The sequence below is a fragment of the Schistocerca serialis genome, chromosome 1 (assembly GCF_023864345.2).
Source record: "Schistocerca serialis cubense isolate TAMUIC-IGC-003099 chromosome 1, iqSchSeri2.2, whole genome shotgun sequence".
NCBI lineage: Eukaryota > Metazoa > Arthropoda > Insecta > Orthoptera > Acrididae > Schistocerca > Schistocerca serialis.
Window position 1 is genome coordinate 1,109,712,452 of NC_064638.1, and position 25,283 is coordinate 1,109,737,734.

The 25,283-nt window shown below is 38.9% G+C and overlaps 1 protein-coding gene across 1 annotated transcript in view; it reads left to right on the forward strand.

Moving 5' to 3' along the window:
* LOC126459326 (uncharacterized) overlaps positions 1–25,283 on the forward strand; it is a 96,774-nt gene that overhangs the window by 42,222 nt on the left and 29,269 nt on the right. Inside the window, exons 3-5 of the mRNA XM_050095853.1 lie at positions 7,227–7,264; positions 15,352–15,490; positions 21,029–21,480. Coding sequence (XP_049951810.1) covers positions 7,227–7,264; positions 15,352–15,490; positions 21,029–21,480 — 629 coding nt within the window. The remainder of the gene's footprint in view (positions 1–7,226; positions 7,265–15,351; positions 15,491–21,028; positions 21,481–25,283) is intronic.

The window sequence follows — 25,283 nt, forward strand, 5'->3', positions numbered from 1 at the left end:
CATTTGCAACTATAAAATTACAAGATAATGTTAAAACTGTTCCACTAGATTTAAAAATAAATTAATTTTGAGAACTTTTTCTTATGTAATTGGATAATCCTAATCATGCAATGTTTTCCTTTTGGATAATCGTATCTATTGCTTGAAATGTAAAAAAATTACTAACATGCATCATCCAGTTAGAAAAATAGAAGACAGAGAATTAAAGGTCTTAGTTCAATTCGTAAGGCTAAGAAAGTAATGCTAGAAGCTGAATAAATGAATTAAAATTTATGACATGGCGATACTGACGATTTAAGTTGGGGAAAATGGGCTGAAGGCGTGAACTGAAGTTTGTATTATGGAAGACATTAGACTAGTGTAGTCCATGAAGCTATTTGCCATATATTGCTAAGGTGGTGTAATGGCCGTTATATCTGCCTAGTATGTAGGAGACCTGCATTCAAGTCCTGACCATAGCGCACATTTTAATTCATTTCTTAATTTTCTCTCTTTATTGTAGATAAAATTAAGACTCACATATTTCAAGAAAAATATAATTTCATCTGGTGTAATTTGTATGTGTCTGTGCCCAGGGTAATAATATTCATGAAGAAATAATTAATAAGTTACATAAAACATTGAGAAAAAAATTTAAAAAGTATAAATGTTATTTCTTTTGCTATAGCTGATTTACACCAGGCAGATTTAGTAGAAATGGGTTCAGGAGAAATTCATGAAGAATTTTGAAACTGAAGTATTCAAGAAATGGTAAAAAATTTAATAATATTGCTTTTTCAAAAACTTATTAAAACAGAAAAATTTACCACTATTCAACTTGTAGAGACCTAAAGTCTTCAGATTTTGAATGATGTAGTAGAACACTAAAAAACCAATAAAACTGAAGCTAATAGAAGTTAATGAAAAAATTATAAAAAAATTTCAGTGTGTATGATAATAAATCAAAATATGAAGCAGGAGATGAAGTTTGAATCAGTAAATGAAAAGGAATTTTTGAAAAATGCTTTACATCTAGCTGGTGAACAAAAATTTTTCGAATTTAAGATATTATTTATTCTGATCCAATTATATATAAATTAAAAGATATAAAAAGACATTTTATGAGGAAAAACTAGAAAAAAACTTTTCAGATATGTATCTTGTAGAAAAAATTATAAAAAGAAAGATGATAAAGCTTTAGTTAAATTGCTTGATTTTAATGATTCTTATAATAACTGGGTATCAAAAAATAATTTTATAATATAGTTTTTTAGAAATAGTTTCTGCCAAAGCAGGCTTTAGTTAGTAGCTAATTTTAGAAAATTAGTGTTCATGAATTATAATCTTATAAATCTTTTCTTTATAAACCAACAAGATAAAAGCTACCAATTATATACTTTTCCAAAGAATGAGAAAAGTAAAAGTAATTAAAATATTTCTAACAAAGATGTTGAAATTAATATAAATATACGTGATGGCTGGGTTTGTCCAAATCATTGTGTGTATTGTGTTCGGAACTTGCACCTGAAACTGATGGAGAGCCTTTGTCCCGCCATAGCCCTCAGTGGTTCACAACCCCACAACAGGCCACAGGAGTCCACCCACCCCACTGCCACCCCACACCAAACCCAGGGTTATTGTGCCATTTGGCCCCTAGTGGTTCCCCAGGAATGTCTCATACCATATGAGTACACCTCAAATGTTTGCATGGTACAGTAATTATGGTGTATGTGTACATGGAGACTGTGTTTGCACAGCAATCGCTAACATTTTGTAACTAAGTTGGAATAAGGTGAACCAGTTTGCATTGGCCAAGGTAGATGGAAAACCGCCTTAACAACTATCCACAGGGAGGCTGGCACACCAAACCTTGACACTAATCTACCAGGTGGATTCGTGTTGGGAACCGACACACCTTTCCGCTCAGGAAGCAGTGTGTTAGACTGCGTGGCTAGTCGGATGGGCTATCCAAATCATACTTAGTTATCTAGGTGTCTCAAAAGTATTCAAGCTGATGGTTCAGACTGTCCTACGTATGATGGAAAATCTAATAAAAGTTAATTGAGGTCAACGTTATAAAGTTATTTCATTTTGTAACTATGAAATAATGAACTAGTACTTTCTCAAGCATAGACTTCTTTTATTTCATCATCAGTTTTATTAAACTGAACACCATTTCTTCCTGATATAACTTATATAGAAGGGCATGTACTCAATAACAGTAAAATATAAAATAAAAGCTCTGAAGCATATGTTTAGAAATATTAGGAGTTTTTTTAAAGATTATAAAGAAGTAATCTGGGAAGGAGATTTAACTTTCAGTTTTACTTTTAGGTGAAGTTCAGATGCTGCGATTTTTCGTTGGGCTGATAAAAATAGTAATGGGGTTGGAATAAAAGATTAATATCAAAAGAAGGAGAAATTGGTTTTGTAAATACGACAATTTGAGTACCTATAGTTAAATATCAACCTCATTATGAACATGAATTATAGCAAGAAAGATCAAAACATCCTAAAATGCCAATATTTTTCTATGAATTACAAACTATAGAGAACGCTGCGTTGAGTAGTAAAAATAATTTTGAGGTACACAAAACAAATCATTACAATTTAACAGAATTTGAAACGTTTTACTGTTTTTTTCCAAACGAATCTTAAAGATAATCAATTGACTGATTCTTAATTATTTCATAATGTTATATTACAGAATATTTATTTAAAAAATGGAAGCAAAGAAGTTTCTCCTCAAAGAAATAAGGAATTTACCTTCCAAATAGTGCTTCAAAAGTTTATGATTCATTTCATGATTTTGAATGAGTAACGCAATTCAGTGGACCCATTGATATAAATCCTTGTAATTTCATTATAAATTATCAAATCTGTGTGATGCAAAGAAAAAATAATGTAGGAACACAAAAAACTATTATATAATTATCTGCTACTTTTAATCATTAAATACCTAATGACACTTTAGCTTATATAATTTTTTTATAGAAAAAAGAATTTGACTTACTGTGGTCTACGTAAAATATTATGTGATACTATTTAAAATCTTTATATTTTTTGGATGCTGAGTGAAAAATAATGTATAATCTTTTAATATTTCTTTGTAAATTCTCCACTATATCTCTTTGCATAATACATAAAGTAATATTCAGAGTCTCCAGTTATCGGGCAAAACTCTTTTAAAAATATGCCATCAAAGATAAAATATTCATCTTCTTCAACTGATGAATGAGAAAACTGTCAAAATAATGTTTAAACTTAAGTATAATCTTGTAATATTTCTGGTAAATTATAAAATTTATAATTTATCACTACATATGTTTTCCCATAATAATAGTAATCTGTTATATTTCTTGCTCTCTTAAATAAGAGAGAGTTCGATATTTTAATTTCTTCCAAATATCTATGTTTCTTTATATGTGTTTTAGAGTCATAAAAAAGAGATAATATGTTTTCATATTTTCTTCCCAAATATCTCTATCTGTTTCATCATAATTATAAGATTTCCATACATATAATTCTTCTTCATATTAATCCATAAAAAACTCAATAACCTCATTATGTATTTCTTCTCTCAAATGTTCTACAGTTAAAGATGGTGCAAAATAGTGATTAAAAAGCTTGTATTCATCTCATTCCTGTTTTGGTTTATTATTTCTTTCAATAAAAATATTTGTTTCAAATATTAATGCATCCCATACATTAATCATGCTGTTTTAGACTAATTTATCAGGCAAAAAATTTATTAGATTTTTTAAATTAATTAGTTTTATTCATTATAGTCGGGTAAATTTATTTTTAAAGGTGCTTGGAAAAATTCAGTCATTTCAAAAGAGTTTCGGTAGTAGCAGAAGAAAATTGCGGATCAACCGACCTAGTGAATCTTGACCAATGATATTCCTATTAGCTTACATTTGTTTTCTTGAAAATTTTGAATATCTTACATCATTACACTTTGTTGAACTCTTTTTCTGGGTGTACAAATATTATTAACCTGCTTTGTTTTTACTTAAGTCTCACATTCATTATCAAGTGGAATGTCAGAATTGCCTTTCTGGTATCTTTTACATTTCTGAAGTCAAACTGATCGTCATTTACAGGTCTGTCACATTCTCTTCCACCTTTCTGTATATTATTTTTGTCAGCCAGTTGAATGCCTGAGATGTTGAGCTGACTATGCATTAGTTCTCACACTTATCAGCTTTGCAGTCTTGGGATTGTGCGGAAGATTTTTTTCCCGAAATTCAAACGATATATCTTCTGATATGAGTACACGGAGTCAATGAACCAATCTGAAGTGTCATTTGATTGCCACTTACCCTGAACGATTTTACAAGCTTCACAGGCATGTCATTTATGCCTTCCAACTTATTTAATCACACATCTTCCACACATTAGTTGAAATCTAATATTGGGTCCCATATGTCTTCCATATTGGCTACCACTTCTTTTCTATGGTCCTTATCAGAAAGTTTCTCCCCCCCCTTAGAGGTCTTTAGTGCAATCGTACTGCCTATCTTTTCTCTGTGTTTAACAGTGAAATTTCTTTTGTAGTCTTAATGTAGAAGCCTGTGCTTTTAATTTCATGGAAGATTGTTTCGACTTTTATAAATGCTGACTTAGTCCTTCTGACGATTATTTCCTTTTCGATCTCTTCATATTTTTCCTGGAACCATTTCGCCTTGGCTTTTCTGCACTTCCTCCTCTTTTCAGTGTGCTGTATTCCTATCTTTTCCTGAACAGTGTTGTACTGTACCTCATTCTTTCACTGATCAGTTGATGTACTTCTTCTGTTACTCAAGACTTCTTCAAAGTTATTTTGTTATCTTCTTTGTATTTAGATTTGTCCTCTTTATCGTGGAGGCAAGTGTACCACACGCAGTAGGACTAATGCAGTTGTTATAGTTGGCGGTGAACGACGTCTGTGAGTTTGGCGTTAAAAATGGTGACCTTATTACGGTATTCTTGTTGCTAGCAACTGTCAGACGCGGCAGTGTCACAGAAAAAATTAAACTGCAGCAAACTGTCTACATGGAAAGTTTCTCTCATATGCCCTTATACTTTTGCATCTTGCAGCGAACCTTAAATGTCTTTTGTGAAAAGACAAATTTATTCCCAGTTCCGTTTTTTAAGTTGTCGTTAAGGGGAGCCGGAGGTAGTCAAATCCAAAAAATTACGATTTTTTTTTTTGCTACCGAAAATTAATTGGAACATTGCTCTTTAATGTAAACTTTGAATTATTGTTCTACTCGCCATAGAAGTGGAGTTATTACCATTTTCCCCCACGCCTGCAGAGGAAATGGGCGACCGATGAATGCATCTAACACCCTATCGTGACTTCCTGGCGAACTGCTTGGGATTTTCTCGGCCTGTTACGCATACAGCGCCTTATGTTACGCTTACAGCGACTGTGCAGGGGTTGGCTACATTGTTTTCTGTGACAAATATTACCCGTATTTCCTTACAGCTTACTCCTATTTTCCTCAGAATTTCGTACATCTTGCTCCATTTAATATTGTCGTACACTTGTGTTCTGGTTATGATGCCACATTTTAATAACCGTGTATGTAAGATGAGGAAGAACGTAGGGAAAAGAAAATTAACACTAATACCAAGTTGCGATACTACAATGAATAAGAGCGCGGAACATCGTCTCTTTGCTGTTTACCGTTTCGAATTAGTTCAGTGTTGCGCCTGTTGTTGGTAGTATTAGCCCTATACTTCTTGTGTAATGCGGGTAATATGCAGTATGTACAAGAATCAGGAGGGAACAATAAAACCAATTTTTCATGACTTAGCACAGCCAGAATTGTTACACAAATGTCTACATGGAAAGACGCAGAATCCTAATGAGAGCGTAAACAATTTGATTTGGAAAGTGATTCTTAAAGGGTGTTTGTAAGCATAAAAACACTGCCCTTTGGCATTTATGATGAAATAGCAACCTAAAACCAAGGGAACTGTGTGAAGTGTGAAGTTCTAAAGGCATTAGCATCTACAGCTGGGGTGAACACTGTACGAGCAGTAAGAAATATTGAGAGAGAAAGCATAAGAGGAGCAGAAAGAAGAGAAGGGCATATGAAGTATGATGGAACAACAGGCCAGAAAAGAAGACAGAAGAGGAAGCTTTTGGAGGTTGAAGAAGAAGAGCCTGATAATCCATCCTATAGTGCAGGAATATATTGAGAAACTTTGATAGCCATTTCCCGTAAATTAGAATTTTTCGAATATAAGGAACATTTTTACAAAATCCACTCAAGCTAGAGAGACGAAATTTTTATACAGCACTCCTAGTGGTCAAACTTACATTGTAACACAGCCATTTGGCAATATGTTCAGTAGTTTCATTTCAGTTTCATTATAAAGCAATTATTTGTAAAAAAAATTTGGGCCATTAATAAAAAAAAATAATTGGAAGGGAACTAGAAGGATACTCCAAAATCCCTCTGTCATAACTGCAATACTAAACCATCCCATATGTAAAAAAAATTCAAATTTTTCTATTTGGTAGTCTATTCATAAATGTTCCTCAAACTTAGTGATTTTAACATGGGCAGCACAGGCACGTCCGGCTCCCCTTAAGGAGCTGTATGACGTAGCACTTTGTACTTGAGAAGCTGATTTGGTTTTTGGGGAGGGCAAACATCAAATAACTATCCGCTAATGGTGAATTTGTTTCTGTAAATGTGAAAGTCATAATGTTTTCCGAGAAGACAATGGGCCGTCCTCCCCTTCCTCATCCATTCCGCCCTCAGTTCTTGTGCACAGCTCCTCTCGTCGCACTGACGTGGGCAGAGCTTAGACTTGGTAATTAAAAGTCACTTAAGTAAACTTTAATTTCGCACTTCAGTAAAGCATTTCCCCGTTGTGACTGCGTCGTCATGCTGTGTGTAAGACCAACATTCCTTCCGTTGTTGAATGCGGCCTTCTCCATGGTGCTTTACATACAGTGAATACGTATATAGATCATCATGATGAAGGCTATTTACAATAGTGACTAAAACGTTGGTGCTATAAAGAACCTGACGCGATCACGTACTCGGAAACATTTTACTGAATATGACAACCGCAGCAGAAGCCAACACTCGTTTAATTTCAGAGTTAGTACTGTCTTTAGAAAAGGAAATGCTTGTACATTTAGCTTTGTGATACTTCGTTTCTGTGAAAACAATTATTTATTTAAATATATATCCCGCTAATCATCACTTGCTTGTTTACGATGTGGTCGTTTTGTGTTTCAGTATCCAACGTATGGTGCACTGTCATCCCTTTAAGAGAAGTGAGTATGAAACATTACAACATCTCACATACTGAAACATAGAAAGAATTACCACTTTTATCAGTTTCTACTCTTTGTGCAGTTTTCTTTTTTGTACACTGCTGGCGATTAAAAGTGTGGTACTGGGAAGGATGGCGAATGATGAAATTTAATTATTATGAATATACAGTAGGAAGAATACATGATTAAATTTATATCTGATATGGGTTTATAAAGCATACAGTACTGTCACCTCCAGAAACAGTTCTATACAGACTGGGCATTGAGTAGAATTGAGTCTGGAAGACACATACGAGTACTACACCCTATGCCAGATGAGCAATCGTAGTGGCTGGGGAAAGGTGACATGCCATTCTCTCGGTAGCGCATGTCCAGGTGTTTTCAATGGGTGAAAGATGTGGTGTGCGTGGCGGCCAGGGCAACAGTCGACCAATCTCCGTACAGTATCATGGTAGGTCAGAACAACACAAACAATACACACTGAGGCAACAAAAGTCGTGGGACGGTCCTACACACATATAGAGATTGAGGTAGTATCACGTACACAGGGTGTGAAATGGCAAGGTATTGCCGGAACTGTCATCTGTACCCAAGTGATGTATGTGAAAAGATGTCCAACGTGATTATGGCGGCATAGACTTTGAATACGAAATGGTAGTTGGGGCTAAAAGCATGAGACATTCCATTTTGGAAATCATTAGAGAATTCAATATTCCAGGGTTCACAGCATCAAGAGTGTGCCGAGAATATCAAATTTCAATCCTTATCCCTCACCATGGACAAAGCAGTGGCCGACCTGCTTCGCCTAACGACCGAAAGCGACGACGTTTGCCATTGAAAAAGACAAGTAACACTGTGTGGAATAGCCACAGAAATCAATGTGGGACATACAAAGAACGTATCCTTTAGAACAGTGGAGTGAAATCTGGCGTTACTGGGATATGGTAGCAGACGGCCAATGTATATGCGTTTTCGAACAGCATGACATCACCTGTAGTGCCTCTCCTGTGCTTGTGACCATACCGTTTGGACGCTAGACGACGGGAAAATCGTGGCTTGGTCAGATGAGTGTCGATTTTCGTTAGTAAGAGATGATGGTAGGACTGGAATTTGGCGCAAACCCCACAAAGCTATGGGCCCAAGTTGCCTATAAGTCACTGGTGCAAATTTGTGGTGCCTCCATAACAGTGCAGGCTCTGTTTACATGGAATGGACTGCATCCTCAGGTCCAATTGAACTGCACATTGACTGAAAATATTTGTATTCGGCTACCTGGAGACCATTTGCGGAAGTTCATGGACTTCATGTTCCCAAACAACAATCGGATTTTTATGTATGGCAATGCACCATATCAGAACATTTTGGACAATTCGAGTGAATGATTTGGCCACCCAGATCACCCAGCATGAATCCCATTGAACATTTATGGGATATAACCGAAGAGTCAGTTCATGAACAAAATCCTGCACAGGCAACACTTATGCAATTATGGGTAGCTACAGAGGCAGTATGGCTCAATATTTATGCAAGGTACTTCCAACACTTCTTGAAGCTATGCCATGTCACATTGCTGCACTGTTCCTCATCCTCCTCTGTCTACCTCTTCCTCTGGCTGCCCACCTCAACCAGCCACATCTAACTATCTCATCCCTCCCACTCTCTCTGTCTCCTCAGCTCCTTCTCCCCCTCTTTTTGTCTATTTCCTCCACCCCCTCTCTGTGATCATGTCTTTCTCCCCCTCCCTCTGACTGTATCCTCCTTCCCCTCTCTCTTTCTATCTCTGCCTCTCTCTCTTTTTTTCGCACCTTCCCACTATTCCTTCACAGCTTCCTCCCTCTCCTCCCCTTCTCTCTGTCTATTTCCTCCTCCTCCTCATACTGTGAATGTCAGCTTAGCCCCAGCCATACCTATCAGCCATCAGCATATGTGATCCCTGCAATACAGTTCAATAAAGCAGGCCAATACTACTCCTACAACATACCTGTCATGCAGGGCAGCCTACATGACAGGGCCCATAAAACCGTTTCTTGCCGTATACAGTTAGATTGCCCATGAAGCAGGTCGATTTGGAGGACTGCATACCAGGGGATGGGTGTTTTGACCATATCCACACTTCTATTGGAGCTTGGAGATTATAAACCCCACAGAACTGATACTCATGAGACCTTCTGTTCCTGCACCAAATTTGGGTGAAATCGATCCAGGGATTCGGGACGAGATCACAGACATACACACACACACACACACACACACACACACACACACACACACACACACACATAAACTCTGATTTATATCTATAATAGATATAGAAACCGTTGCTTTTAAAGTCATTCTTTGGCCTTGCTGGCATGATAATCATTTGAATATGGAAGTGTTTAGGACACTTCATGCCAGTTTGACGTTTGTTACATGCTTTCCTTATGTTTTTTTTTCAATTTTATTAGCCAACATTGTGTTTTATTAATATTTATACATTTTTATGGTAAAAAGAAATAATATTACTATTACTAAAGTTGTGTAACTTTGTTTTTCAATGCGAAAATAAATTGTCTGTAGCTTGCTGTGATAGGATATTTGTGGCTACTGTAATCTTTGAAACTCTGATAAGCGGCAGTTGCATTTGGTAATTGTCTATGTAAATATCTAGCAAAAATTCTACATTAGTTCAAACCTGAAATGTACTTTATTTCAACTATCTAGTCCCAGGGACCACGTGATGATGATTATTGGAGTTATTTGGTTGTGGTATGGAGAGGAACAATAGAAAGATATAGAAAGAAGTGCTGGGTTAAGAATCAGTAAAGGGGAATGGATAAATACAGATCCCGTACAGTTTTCAAGTGAATCTTATGTCGTCCTCCTGTAAAATATTGGCGACTTCAGGTAACGATAATGGAGATGGACAGCGATCAAGCAGCCTTCTGTCCACAAGGTCTCAGTAATATTGAGATGTTACTGTGGTGGCCAGGGAAGATTCGACAATTCATCATTGTGCTCGCAAAACCCGTCCTGGACGAGTTGAGCTGTGTGAACAGAAACCCAGATGTCATGGAACACAGCATCACCATTGTGGAACATCACTGTACCATGATGGACCTCATCGAACAAAATAATCACATAATCCTTGGCAGTAATGTGAGCTTGCAGAGTCGCCACGATACAACGATATGGCTGCCCAAATCATCATCGAACCAGCGCTATGGAGGGAGTAAACATGACCAAAAGTTGGAGACAGTGTGGAGCAAGACTCAGGCGATCAAATGACTTTCTTCCGTTACTCCGTAGCACAGGTTTTATGGCCTTGGCATCGTGTATTTGTGTTACAGGCATTCGCCTCACTGATGATTGGATTTGGATTTCCAGCTCTACCTGCAGTTCCCAGCTTACGCAGCTCCCTTGGAGTTCTTTTGATGCTGACAGGTTTCATTGGTGGAACATTCACTTCTGCTGTCGTCAACTTATTTATCCACATCCTCTTCAGTGACTTAGCAGATGATGTTTTTCCACTTTCCTTGTATTCGTTGCCAGTTTCCGATATGGTGCCTCTTGAAACACTAAAGACTTCGCTAGTTTGGTTACAGAAGCACCCATTGTAGGAGCTAGCAATTTGCTCACATTTGCATTATCTTAACTCCGATGTAATTCACTCACAGCTATACAATACACTGGTCTGACTACAACTGACACTTAAAACGTCTTGAGGACGTTACAAAGATTTCTTTCTTGCTCAGAAACAACAGTGCACCTGACAGACTTGGCTAGTGTTTACGTTTATGTTAACCCTCGCATGGTATCAGCTCTGGAAAAAGATATTGTATGCCTGGGGTCTTTTTCGAACCCAAACTGATTCAAGCAACTTTATAGTGATAAAGTTTGAAATATGTTCACAAAAGTAATTATAATTTATTCAGAAACATATGCACTATGTTGATATATTTCTTAATATAATTAAATTACACATAAGTTGTAATTATTTACTACATTTGTTTGAAATATGGAAACATATTTGTTTAGTGCCAAAAATTATTTTAACACAAAATATTCATAACCCATACACTATGTAACAATACTGTAATTTATTAATATTATGTGTAATATCACTTACATGGAATTTTATTATAAATACATTCCTACTCGCTCTCTGTGTCATATGACGAGCAATCATTACACAACACACTTATTCTGGCATGTTCTTTTTAGACAAACTTGTGACACCCATTACATTGTCGATTCACTTACTTGTCCTTCGACCTTGGGCAGGAATCACACTGTTTTCTGTTCGGATTTGAAACAGCTTCCTGGTTATTGTGTTGTTTTTCCTTTCGAAGATCCTTCAAGACCGAAGATATTATTTCTGAACGAAAGCATTGTGTTCTGCACTGGGGCGACAGGATTCGTTGTTCAGTGTGAGGTTTGAAAAAAAAAATGAAGCAACTGGCCACCTTTTTGTTCCACATTTCACTGAATAATGTCTAGCCATCTTATCAACTGTATCAACTCCTGACTCTGTTGAGTTGTAGAACATTATTGTGTAAGGTGTTTTGTGCTCATGGTCACTTACATCAAATGTTTTGTGCAGAGTAGACAGCAAAATGACTGATTTATTTTGTGTAGGAACATACAAAGCTAAAACAGTATTCTGTGCATACCCTCTGTTTTGATGGAAACATTTCTTTTGGTATCTCTTTTCGCTTGACCCACAGAGTTACCACAAGTGTCAATTTACTAGCAAGAAGTTCTTGTCCCGAATCAAAAATTGTAAAAAAGTTATCAGTAGTAATGTTCCTACTCTTTCCCTTCAGGTGATCAGCTATATCATGTACCACTCGTTTCCCTTTATTTATTTCCCTTCCTTCAGCAGATTTCCCCATATACACTCGTGCATTTATGACATAATTGCTCTCACAATATACAGTAGCCCACACTTTTATCACATACTTTCCAGGTTTCGAAGGAATGTACCCTTTGAATTGACACTGTCCCCTGAACGTACACTGATGCTCATCAACTGTAATATGAGGACCAGGGACATGAGACGAAATGCATGCATCTGCGAATATTTCAAACACAACCCTTATAGGTTCAGCTTTTGATCCTTGCAAGTTTATCATCAAACCTGAGGCACATCAAAATATCACGAATCTTAAAAAGCTCATTGTGGCTCGAAAAATAGGTAAGCCATACTCTTCTGACCAAAATAAACTCAAAGGCATCCCACGTGCCTTATCCAAGCCAGGTATTATTAGTAGACCAAAGAATGACTGCAGCTCTGAAGAATCAAGTTCAATCCATCGTTCAAGAGTTGGGTACAGAATTTTGTTATCTTTTGCATGATTAATGATATCCATTACTATTACACTCTACATGTGATTGGTGATAAAAAGTCTGAAACAATCTGCGCTTGCTTATAATTGTGGTATAAGATGACCTGAAATATGCGCAGTTTCATGTATTACATTCCTTGAAACCTGCTTGCACACATCAGATGGTACTGTGTTGTATGTTATCTGTTCACTTCTAGACACAAAGTAGGTGCTCTCCTTTCCTGAATACCATTATCATCTTCTTCACAGTCAGTCATACCCATTTCTTCTATGGCCGGTATACCTACCTCTATCATATCTCCATCAGCATCACTGCCATCTTAGTTTCCAAAAATTGATTCATTATCACTGTCGTTATCACTCTTCTGTAAATCTGCCAAAGCCTGCTCGAGACTGTAGCGCCTTGTAAAACGTATTTCACCGTCCATGACGAGTTAACTATAGCACCACGTCTTCCTTCCACAAAACTCAGTTCGAAACTGTGAATTTGTCATAAGAATGCACATCAATGTATTTTCTATTCATTGTTTACATTAATTTCCAAATGAATGTCGGTTTATAAGGTGCATTGTTGCCAAGATTTATTTTCGTAACAAAACTTATATATAACACTGAAAATCTCATATTGTATATCTGGGGTATTTTCTGACCCCACTACAAAAATTTCAAATTGTTGTAATACAAACTGTGACATTATCGTCATAAATATTTTACCCAGTTATAATAAAAAGTCTGTGAATAGCGTATCTGGAGGATGAGTAGTCTACACTCACATTAAAACTGTTTATTTGTGGTTAAACTAGCCTGGGGTCTAAAAAGATTCCAGATATGATGCAAGGATTAAGCCCGCGTTTCTCGCGGTGTTTCCATATTTCTGTGTGACCCCTGTAGAAAGAACCATGGCAGCTGTCGACTACGTCAAAGTGATTGTAGACTACATGCATTCAAATTCGCGTTACCTGAGTCCGAAAAATGAAATCTTACACACTATCGGGAGCTACCCAGTCTAGCCTCATGCCCACAAACAACCGGCCTACAACTTACAGGAACTGCATGACCTGTGCATAGACATCTGGTGCTGCTTAGCTGCATACCCCAAGGATTTGTCGCTACAGGAACTGCATGACCTGTGCATAGACATCTGGTGCCGCTTAGCTGCATACCCCAAGGATTTGTCGCTTCCATGCTACACAGTTTCGTTGCTGTATTGCGTTTTAAAGGGTGACCAACATGATAATTAAGCACGTAGTCTTGTTTTGTCTCATAAGAGTACGAGGTGTGACAATAAAGTAATGAGACAGATTTTCTTTGCAAGATGTGGCAACCCTGCAGGTTTGCGTAGGCACAATATCTTTGACCTTGGTCTATACGCTGCTTCTAGTCCAAGCAGTACATCAATCTAACTGCTCAGTCGTGTGTTGTGCTGTAACAAGTTAATACGTGTTGGTGTCTTTCGTCACGGAAATGGAGTCGCATAATATTGCGCAATGGTATGCCATTTCTTTATGCGTTAAATTGGGTGAAAACGCGACGACAACTTACGGTAAGCTTCAGAAGGCTTTTGGAGAGGAGGCTGTGTAAAGAGCTCAAGTTTTTCGTTGGCATGAAATGTTTAGTGAAGACAGAACGAATGTTGAAGATGAAGACTGCAGTGGACGACCATCAACCTCATGGACGGATGTCAAATTGGCCAGGGTGGGTGAACTGGTACGATCTGATCTACGATTATCCGTGAAAATGATGGCAAAAGATTGAACATCAATCGAGAAACGGTTCGTCTAAGAATAACTGAAGATCTTGATATGAGAAAGATTTGTGCAAAAATGGTCTCCAAAAATGTCGCACCACAACGGCGAGAAACACGGAAAAATGTGGCGGGCGATCTGTTAGAGCAAACGGAAATCAATCCAGAATTGTTGATCGGAGTTATCACTGGTGATGAAAGTTGGTTTTTTTCAATACGATCCAGGGACAAAACGCAAAGTTCGCAATGGCGCTCAAAGGGATCACCCACACCAAAAAAAGCTCGCGTGTCAAAGTCAAAAGTGAAATGCATGCTTGTGTGCTTCTTTGATTCCAAGGGAATTGTTCATAAAGAGTGGGTGAATCCTGGACAAACAGTTAACCAATATTACTACAAATAAATTTTAGAAATAGAGTCTTGGAGGATATTACAGAAGATGAGTTCCAGAAATGTTACCATCAATGGCAGAAGCACTGGAAAACGTGTGTGCAACCAGATGGGAACTAATTTGAAGGAGACAACACTAAATTTAACTAAAACGGCAAGCACCATTTTTTTCACATCAGTCTCGTTACTTTTTTATCGCACCTCGTATTTCACTAGAGTCTCATCATTTTGTTTCCGTATGTACCCACAATAATATTTGGCAACGGAAGTGAGAAAAGAATCCATGAATAGTTAGTTCTCTTTTTTAACTTGTATCTGTCAATTCTTACAAAAGCAGCAGTGCTTTTGAGTTGAGCCCAGTTTTGTAGGCACGCTTGGTCAGAAAATTTCATTCAGGTGTGATGCTAGGATATTAACACAAAATGTCTTAATTTCTTTGTAGGGAGATCATTCGTTCCAAACGTGGCTATTGTTTAATTCGGAAATCGTTATTGTTTCACGACATTAGTGTAATAGTGTTTCTGTCTGCGAGGATTGTAGACGGAGGTAACAACCGGAAATGATCAATTAATGATTAAATGAGCAATCAGCAAATTGGTAGCTACAGTTTTCTGTTCGTTTGGCCGCAGGACACAGAGATGCCAAAATTTGCAGCAGTGTCCATATTGCCAGAAATCGAGGAAGAGGAATTCTTGGAAAATTCCAGGACGTTAGACCAAGATGGTGCTCACGTGCTGCCCACAAGCCGCGCTGCAGATCGTTTCAAGTGTAAGTGCTTTCAATTGTCTATAATATACAAATTATACTAGAAATTATCTGATCAGATGCGTGATTTTATTCTTGTTCATCAAAGATTTAGATTTGTTGCCGCGACTAAATGCGCAACACAGTTCATTCTTGTCAGTTGTTTGTAGCACTTATACAAAAACTACAATTTATCCATTTAGTGAAAATTATTTTCATTACAAATGAAATATGCATCTTTCTTTCTATCTAGTGTTTTCCCTGTCAATAGATCAATGAGTTCATCAATAACATCTGAAGTGCAACAAATTAGCAATCCATTGTAGCTAAAAGACAGTTTCTTAAACTATGTGCGATATTCTTAAAGGAAAATAATCACCTACTCCACGTCTTGTTGGAACAGAACTGTTTCTTTTTGTATCGCAGCGCTAGAGAGATCTGTGTAAGTCAACACTGAAGTCAAAAAGCACATTATTTACAATAATTCAGTCTCCTCTTGCAGCCACTGGCGTACGACAGTGGTGTACGACACGTGTGTTTCGGAGTCCCCTGTAACCTCTGTTCTTTTTAAATTTATTCTGTTCGTCCGAATTCGATTGCAGGTGTCTTGCAAGTGGATTGGTGGGCACGGTGTGTGGAGGAAGGACACGCGGCAAATAGTGTTGACCGGAGCGTATGTATAAATAACGTAACGCCACCGCACAGACCGCGGAAGCCGCAGTGTCGCAGTGGTTAACACAACGGACTTGTATTTGCTGGAAGCGGACTTCACACCGCCGTGTACCATCAGAATGAAGGGTTTCGTGGTCTTCCGAAATCACTCATTGTGAATGGCGAGGTGATCTGCTCAATGGGTTACAAGCGATCTCTTTCATTATTGTCGGGTAGAGATTTGTTCCATCCAGACATGGCGGTTATCGCTGAAACAACCGGTTTTCGGTTATATCATTATCTTTCACGCCAGTTTAACTTGACTGCTAAATCCTATCAAAATAACCGGTTTCTGTAATAACCAATTTTCGGTTCTTTATTACAAATGTTTACTGTAAAAACCGTAGAAATCGAACAAAGCGTGAAAATTTTGACTCTCTGATTTTTAAGCATTCAGAATCAAAATAATAAACTAAATAGGCAAATAAAAGAAAGCTTAGTCCGTCCATTGTCCGCTACTTCTCTCGAAATGTGATGCAATAGCGCTCAAAAGTGTTTCGACAGCATAAAATTCGTTATTATTTCTCTTAGAATAAACATTATCGGACAATGTCTTGAGTATAGTGGAGAGCAGTGTAACTGCGATTATTTGAATGTGTCAGGTTGCGACTTGTTAGTTTACACTTTGCGCTGCCGCACGAATGCGACTTTCAGCGAACTCAAAAGCATTGTGACACGCTGTTAGCTCCGTCAATTCGTGGACGTTACTTTCTTCTTAGTTCTGATGTCTAGTGATATTTACTTACAGTGATTATTCCAATATGCCAAAACGTAATGAATATTCAAGTGACTTCAGATATGCCGTGATAAATGCACTAAAGCAGGGACTGAAACAAGCCGAAGTTGCTTGTACGAGTATTTTTAAAGTGTGTCGTCAGGTCCTTAGTACATAGAAAAAATTCTATAATATACAAAAGACTGTCGAAAATAAGCCTGGCAGTGGATATAAAAAAAGTCTCCTAAAGTCGATCATATCATAAAAAAGTTATCAGCAAGTGATGTTCGCAAGTCGGCTGTAATGATACAAAGAGAACTGAATGAAAAATATGAAGTCGACATCACGTTTCCATTGTCAAAGGACGCTTGAAACGCTTTGGAGTACATGGATGAAGACCGACGAAAAATCTTTTAGTATCTACGAAAACCATGAAGGCCCAACTTGCGTTGGCAAAACAGCACGGATCATGGTCAGGTTCAGACAGGTCTAAAATTCTGTGGAGTGACGAGAACAAATTTAATTTAATGTCATCTCATTGTATCAAGTATATTCGACTTCCTGTAAGTAAAAAGATATGGCATTCAGTAGCAAATTCCCAAGGTCGAATAGGAAGGTGGCAGTGTGATGGTTTGGGGATGTTTTTCACGCTCTGGAGTTGGACCGTTAGTTGGAATTGAAGGTAATATGGATCGATTCGTTTACGAAAAAGTATTGAAGACTTAAATGTTACCATACGCTAAACATCACATGGCAGCTGGATGATATTTTCAACAAGATAACGACCCAAAGCACAAGTACCGAGCGAGGTGGCACAGTGGTTAGCACACTGGACTCGCATTCGGGAGGACGACGGTTCAATCCCGTCTCCAGCCATCCTGATTTAGGTTTTCCGTGATTTCCCTAAATCGTTTCAGGCAAATGCCGGGATGGTTCCTTTGAAAGGGCACGGCCGATTTCCTTCCCCATCCTTCCCTAACCCGAGCTTGTGCTCCGTCTCTAATGACCTCGTCGTCGACGGGACGTTAAAAAACACTAACCTAACCTAACCCAAGCACAAGTCCAAGTACATTAGTGATTTTTTAAAACGCAAAAAGACAAGGTTTTGGAGTTTCCAAGTAAAGGTTCAGATTTGATCGTACAGAACATCTGTGGGAGGAGTTGGATCGCAGAATAAGAATAAAAAGTTATTCGAAAAAGACGCTTTTTTTTTAAACTCTCCGAAATGAGTGTTATAAAATGCCGATGGACGGATTTCAAAAATTGGTCGACTCAATGCCGGAGCGGTGTGAGGCCGTCACAAAACCCAAGGGATATTCCGCTAAACATTGATTTTCTTACTACGGTAGATGATAGTTATGTGTTCAAAAATGTTTCTTCAATAATGTCAAAACACATTTTCTCCACCATTGTCCCGATTAAAAAAAAAAATACTCTATTATGTTGCGAACAAGGGTTGCTTGGTCATTACTGTGTAGAACATTGAATATGGATAAATCAAATAAAGTACTGATTTTCATGTTTCATATTTGCTTTTAATTAATTCAATTAATACGTTTGTCAAAATACTTTTGAACGCTACTTTATGTCGTTGAATACTACAAAAAATCCTCAGTATTATAGTACTGATTCTAATTTTTTGAAACACTTCTCAAAAATCATATTATGTCACGACCGTACCACTATTTAGGCATGTCGAATAATCAGTGCGAAAGGGTGAAAACTGTCGTTCAAGAGCGCTTTGTCCGTTTTCTAGGGCTACATGGAGATAATGGCATGTTATGTAGACACAGCCAGGAGATCAGCTACGTTCAATTCTTATGGAATACTATGAATGAATTCTTGTTAAGATTTTAATTTATTACTGTTACCATAATTTTATTCCTCTTTTACTATTTCGTAGAAATGACAGGCAAACCTGTAATCTTTTAAAACACTGAAGCGTTGTAATTCTTTGTTACGTCACTTCGTAAAAGTATTTCTATGCTAGGGTTGCCGCCATTCTGCAATACGCGGATATCTCAGGAATACGGTAAACGTCAAATCTCCGACATCGCTACGGCCGGAAAAAGAGGCTGCAAGAACGGAACCAAAGACGACTGAAGAGAATCATTCAACGTGACTTTCGCAACTTGTTGCAGATTTCAATGCTGGGCCATCAACAAGTGTCAGCGTGCGAACGATTCAACGACACATCATCGACATGGGCTTTCGGAGCCGAAGGTCCACGCGTGTACCCTTGATGACTGCACGACACAAAGCTTACGCATCACCTGCACCCGTAAACAACGCCATTGGACTGTTGATGAGTAGAAACATGTTGCCTGGTAGGACGAATCTGGTTTCAAATTGTATAGAGCGCATGGACGTGTACGGGTATGGTGACAACCTCACGAATCCATAGACCTCGCATGTCAGCAGGGGACTGTTGAAGCTGGTGGACGATCTGTAATGGTGTAGGACGTGTGCAGTTGGAGTGATATGGGACACCTGATACGTATAGACATGACTCTGACAGCTGAGCCTACGTAAGCATCGTGTCTGATCACCTGCATCCATTCATGTTCATTGTACATGGACATGGACAATTCCAGCAGGACAATGCGACACCCCACACGTTCAGAATTACTACAGAGTAGTTGCAGTAACACTCTTCTGAGTTTAAACACTTCCGCTGGCCTCCCCAGACATGAACATTATTGATCGTATCAGAAGAGATTTCCACCCCCTCGTCCTCTTACGGATCTACGGGCAGCCCTGCAGGATTCATGGTAACAGTTCCCTCCAGCACTACTTCAGACATTAGTGGAGTCCATGCCACGTCGTGTTACGGCACTTCTGCGTGCTCGCGGGGGCCCTGCACGATATTAGGCAGGTGTTCCAGTCTTTTTAGTTCTTCAGTTTATCAACAAGAACTAAGAGGGATCAACTGGAGCCGGCCGGGGTGGCCGAGCGGTTCTAGGCGCTACAGTCTGGAACCGCGCGACCGCTAAGGTCGCAGGTTCGAATCCTGCCTCGGTCATGGATGTGTGTGATGTCCTTAGGTTTAAGTAGTTCTAAGTTCTAGGGGACTGATGACCTTGGAAGTTAAATCCCATAGTGCTCAGAGAGATTTGAACAGTTTTTTGAACAACTGGAGTGGAAGACGAGGAACGATGTTCTCGGACTTTAAAAAAATGAGATGTAAGACAGGGATAAAGTTTTTCGCTCCTACTGTTCAATCGAGACAATGAAGAAGCAATGATGCAAAAAAAGAAAGATTCAAGGTGAAAGGATATCAATGATAAGATACGCTGATGACATTGCTGTCCTCAATGAAAGTGAAGAAGAATTGCGGTGTCTGTTGAATGGAAAGGAACAGTCTAATGAGTACAGAATATGGACTGAGAGTAAATCGGAGAAAGACGAAATTAATGAGAGATAGAAGAAATGAGAACAACGCAGAACTCAACAACAGGATTGGTGACCACAATGTGGATGATGTTAAGGAATTCTGTTACCTAAGCAACGGAGCAGGGAGAACATAAAAAGCAGACTAGCACTGGCAAAAAGGGCATACCTGGCCAAAAGAAGTTTATTTTTATCAATCATAGGCCTTAATTTGAGGAAGATATTTCTGAGAACGTACGTTTGGAGCACAGCATCGTACGGTCGTGAAACACAGAGTTTGGGAAAACCTGGACAGAAGAGAATCGAAGCATTTGAAATGTGGTGATTACAGAAGAATGTTGAAAATTAAATGGACTGATAAAGCTCGGGATGAGGAGGTTCTCAGGAGAATCGTCGAGGAAAGGAATACGTGGAGAACACTGACCTGAAGAAGGGACTGCAAGATAGGATATCGGTTGAGGCATCACGGAATAGCTTCCATGGTACTAGAGGGAGCTATGGACTGTAGAATAGTAACGCAAATCTTGATCTGCAGGAACAGCTTTTTTCTGTACTGAAACTGCTTAAAAGTAGCTCAGAAAAGGATGAAATTTTACTCAATATATCCAGTAGCATGGAAATACTGGAGCATTAGTTTGATAGCGTTTAGACAATGCGATCGTAGTGTAACATTAGCCATTTATGACAGTGTGTTAAAAATTCGATCGTAACTGCGACTGTTTATTTTGAGTTTATCCTATCCTCAGTTAGGACGTCAAGGTCGCCAGAAGGGAGCGAGGCTGTCCAATTTCCCGACGGTGTGGAAGCAGAGCCCTTGGAGACGTCTGAGACACCAGTTGCGGCATCGGCAGTCGCCGTGGCATCCGCCTCCGAGCCAGCCGCCACGGCCACCCAGCAAGCAGGGGAGGCAGAGGAGAGTCTGCAAGCAGCGGAGACACACCGTGACGGCGCAAAAGCGTCCTCTGCGGACGCCGTCGCTCCGGCGCCGGTGGCTGCGCACGGCAGTGGCGGGTCCCTGAGAGCGGGGGGCGGCAGCAGCAGCAGCAGCGGGGGCGGTGGCAGCGGGCTGCCCTTCTCCGGGCTCATCCCTCAGGGCCTGCCCTCCGTGCCCGGACTGTCCCTCGGGGGTGGCGGGAACGCAGGCGGCGCGGGTGCGGTGCAGCAGAACGTGCCCACGCTCTTCCTCGGAAGTTTTCAGGTATCAGCTTGTTAATACGGAGCGAACACGAGCGACCGACAATTCTCTGCAATGATGGGGTGTCCAACACGTGACCCACGGGCCGCAAGCGGACCATTGCGGCGCTAGAACTGAACATGTGTCACAGCTCGGTAAAAAAAATCATGAAATTGCGTTTATGTAAAGTTATGATAAATTTAATATTTTCAATTTGATAATCCCGCCACACGATACTATTCACTCATTGGCTCTTCCCGTTCCTTTTTTTCCAGCAGTTATTGTTACTGTTTAAGGCATTATGTGCGGTCCAAATGTGCCCAGTTAAGCAAAAAGGTTGTACACCACTGCTCTATTATAATTATTAGGCTTTTTAGCGCACCATCAAGCTTGCATCCTTCCCTTTTGGTGCTATATTTACGGAAAGCTTCCGTGTTCCAATTTGTTTTGCTGACGTAAGTTGCATCAGCGATGGAGTGGTGTGAAGAAAAAGATAATGTTACTGACAGAACAGTGGCCGAGCGGTTCTAGGCGCTACAGTCTGGAACCGAGTGACCGCTACGGTCGCAGGTTCGAATCCTGCCTCGGGCATGGATGTGTGTGATGTCCTTAGGTTAGTTCGGTTTAAGTAGTTCTAAGTTCTAGGAGACTGATGACCACAGCAGTTAAATCCCATAGTGCTCAGAGCCATTTGAACTATTTTTTGAACTGATAGAACAATACACGAGGTGTCACAGGAAGAGTGATCGTTATTCAGCGATGTAACAGGAACGATCATTCAAAGCAAAAAAAAGTTCTCAAATGAATACCTTAAGAGGCATGAGCATCTTCGCTAATATGAAACACATGTCTTCCACTGAACAAGTGCTCATATCTGTTAAGGTATGCATTTTAGAGCCTATGTTTCCTGGGAAATTTTTCCTTGATTTGGTCCTCTCAGAATATGGAAAACAAAGAGACTTGTTTCACAGTAGCGAACATGAAAAAGTGCTCCTAACTCTTAAGGTACGCATTTTAGAACTTACTTTTTTTTATTATTTTGCTTCGAATGTTCGTTTCTGTCATATCCCTGAATATTGACAATTTCTCCTGGGATATCTTGTAGATGCTATAGGTGCCCTTGGGATCCAAGAGATGCACAGCACAGACATCGAAGGAAAAGAAATGTGATTGGCAGAAAATTGCAGAAGTACCGAAACGTCGAACTGGGGACATGAGAAAGACGATAAATCTGTTAGAGTCTTGCACCAGGGGCGAACGGAGAGAATATGCACGCGCTGTGTACTTATTTTTATTAAAAAGTAAAAGCGCATTAAATTTCTGGGAAAGTAAGCAAGTGCGAATATGCATCTATAATGATGAATAAAATAAAAAACACACGTGATCATTATTGCTGCGTACATTCATGGTAGCTAGAATTACATATTTCGCTGTTATGTTACAGATTTCTGATGATAAATAAAAGTGGTTTTACCCTGTTCACGTTATTTGCTCTCTAAACATCTAAAAAGCAGATTTTATTAGTGGCCTATGGGACAGACCGTATGTATGTATCATTTATCATTAATCACATTTTCTGTCACTGCTTTCCTTACAAGTTCTTTAGTAAAATCAGTCACTAAAGTTGTTAACGACCAGATTTTAACTGCCAGCTTTTCTCCAAATAATACTGATCGTTGGTAATTAGTTTCTGCTTCTAAATTTCCTCCACAATTGTAATGAGAAGCCAGAGGAAAGCATAAGCACAAGATTTGGAAAAATGCTGAGGAAAACTGTAGATGTATGTAGTTCAGTGTTACGTGCACAATATCCAAACGTTTCACGCTTACGTTCATGTTCCGATGCCTAAACTTTTCTTTTGTTTACTTCGTCAAGTACAGTGCTTTCGCTAAACTAAATAATCTACTCTGACTACCAGAATTTTATATCGTTCCCACAACTATATAATGTTGTATCCTATGAGCCGATTATTAGCTGCAAAAAACAATATCGCAGCGTTACGGGCTATGCTCGTTATCGCGTATTTTCTTTCGCTCGCTCTAGGGTAAAAGCTTGATACAGGCATATGGTAGTGAACACTAGCGTATCCTCTGCGAATGCTCGCTTGACTGTGTTCATATCCATTCGTTCCGGCGTAAACCTGGCTTTATTACCTGTTAAATTCCTGTGCATAAAAGCCTTTGAAGTATCATAAATCAGTAACACCAATTCTGCGTTTTAAGTATGTTTTTTCGCTCGCCCGACTCAGCTGAAAGAAAGTGTATTGCAGGAGCTCCGAGGTGTAATTTTAATGCACGAGTAATATTAATTACATCAGTATTCGGTTAGTTAAGTGGTTCTAATATCAAATTAAGTTCTTTTTGATATAAATATCTTACCCTCTTGAAGCTTTCGTTATTTGTTAAAATTTACCAATTATCTTTTCAACAGGCTACTATTTTTATCTCTGGTTGGCGCTAATTTCACACATAATAATTTGTATTTCTATCCAGAATTTGATTTTCTTTCTTTTTTAAAAATAATGTATCTACACCTAAGAACATTTTTTTCCATTTTTAATTCTAATCAAGCCCCTGATTTACGTAATCTATTTCTACTAAAAAACTGTAGTTATTTAAATGAAGCTATCAGTTAACAAATACAGAGTCCACGTTTTTATAATATAAATCAAAAGCATGATTTATTTACCAGAAACTATGTAGTGATCGAACAAAAACATCCCAAAACCTAAGTTTCTAAGCCTCGGTCAAGAGAGAGAGCAAAAAGTAAAAAATAGTTACTACTCGCTTTCGCTATTTTGTCACAGATTGCAAAAATTAAAATAAAAAAGAAGGGAAAGAAGAGAAAGTTTCAAAAATTCAGCCGTAAGCACCGCACTAAACAGACTTTCCACTATACAACTGAGAAAACGACGTTCGTACTCAAGCCAAAAGTTTGGAAAATACGTCACTTATCGTTTCACTTTATAATCACTTCAAAATGAGCCTGTAAACAAATATTTCGCGTTATTATGCGGATACCTTCATCTTTCCGAACGATTACCTGTTTTTCAACAAATAAGTATAATTCTTCCTTTCTGGAACAAATCCGACCGATACTAAAAAATGGCTCTAAGCACTATGGGACTTAACATCGGAGGTCATCAGTCTCCTACACTTAGAACTACTTAAACGTAACTAACCTGAGAACAACACACGTATCCAAGCTCGAGGCAGGATTCGAACCTGCGACCGTAGCAGCAGCGCGGTTCCGGACTGAAGCGCCTAGAACAGCTCTGTCACAGCGGGCGGCTGACCGATACTGATCTTATCGCAACTCGAGCAGCACTGATGTACTACTTGCCAAGTCCTCAGCTCATAGGCGAGTACTACATACTGATTCTAATATTTGAGATTCCAGAGGATTCCAGAAAGACAATAAACAGAGATTTGTTTTCCGTTACACTTTGTTCGAATTCAGGTGGAATAGCAAGAGGGATGAGGCGTGAATGGGAATTCGGATTGAGAAGGAAAGCGTGCTATGGATAACCGAGCAGTTGGGCAAAGCAAGAGCGCCAGGCTGGCATAGTGGTTAGCTCTTCTGCCTAATGAGTAGTAAACCCGGTTTCGAATCCTGGCCTTGTTACAAATTTTCATTCGACGCTTCAGTTTCCTTATGTAGATCGCAGATGTTTCAGACTTGAAAAGGTCTCTGGAACCGTATAGTTTCATTTAATTAAATCACCTGTACCTGGATTTCAGGCAGGATCACCTGTATCATTTGGAAAGCCTCTGCAGTACTGTTCGCGTTTAGTGGAAATACCAAGTGGGCTGGGGCGTGAATGTAAA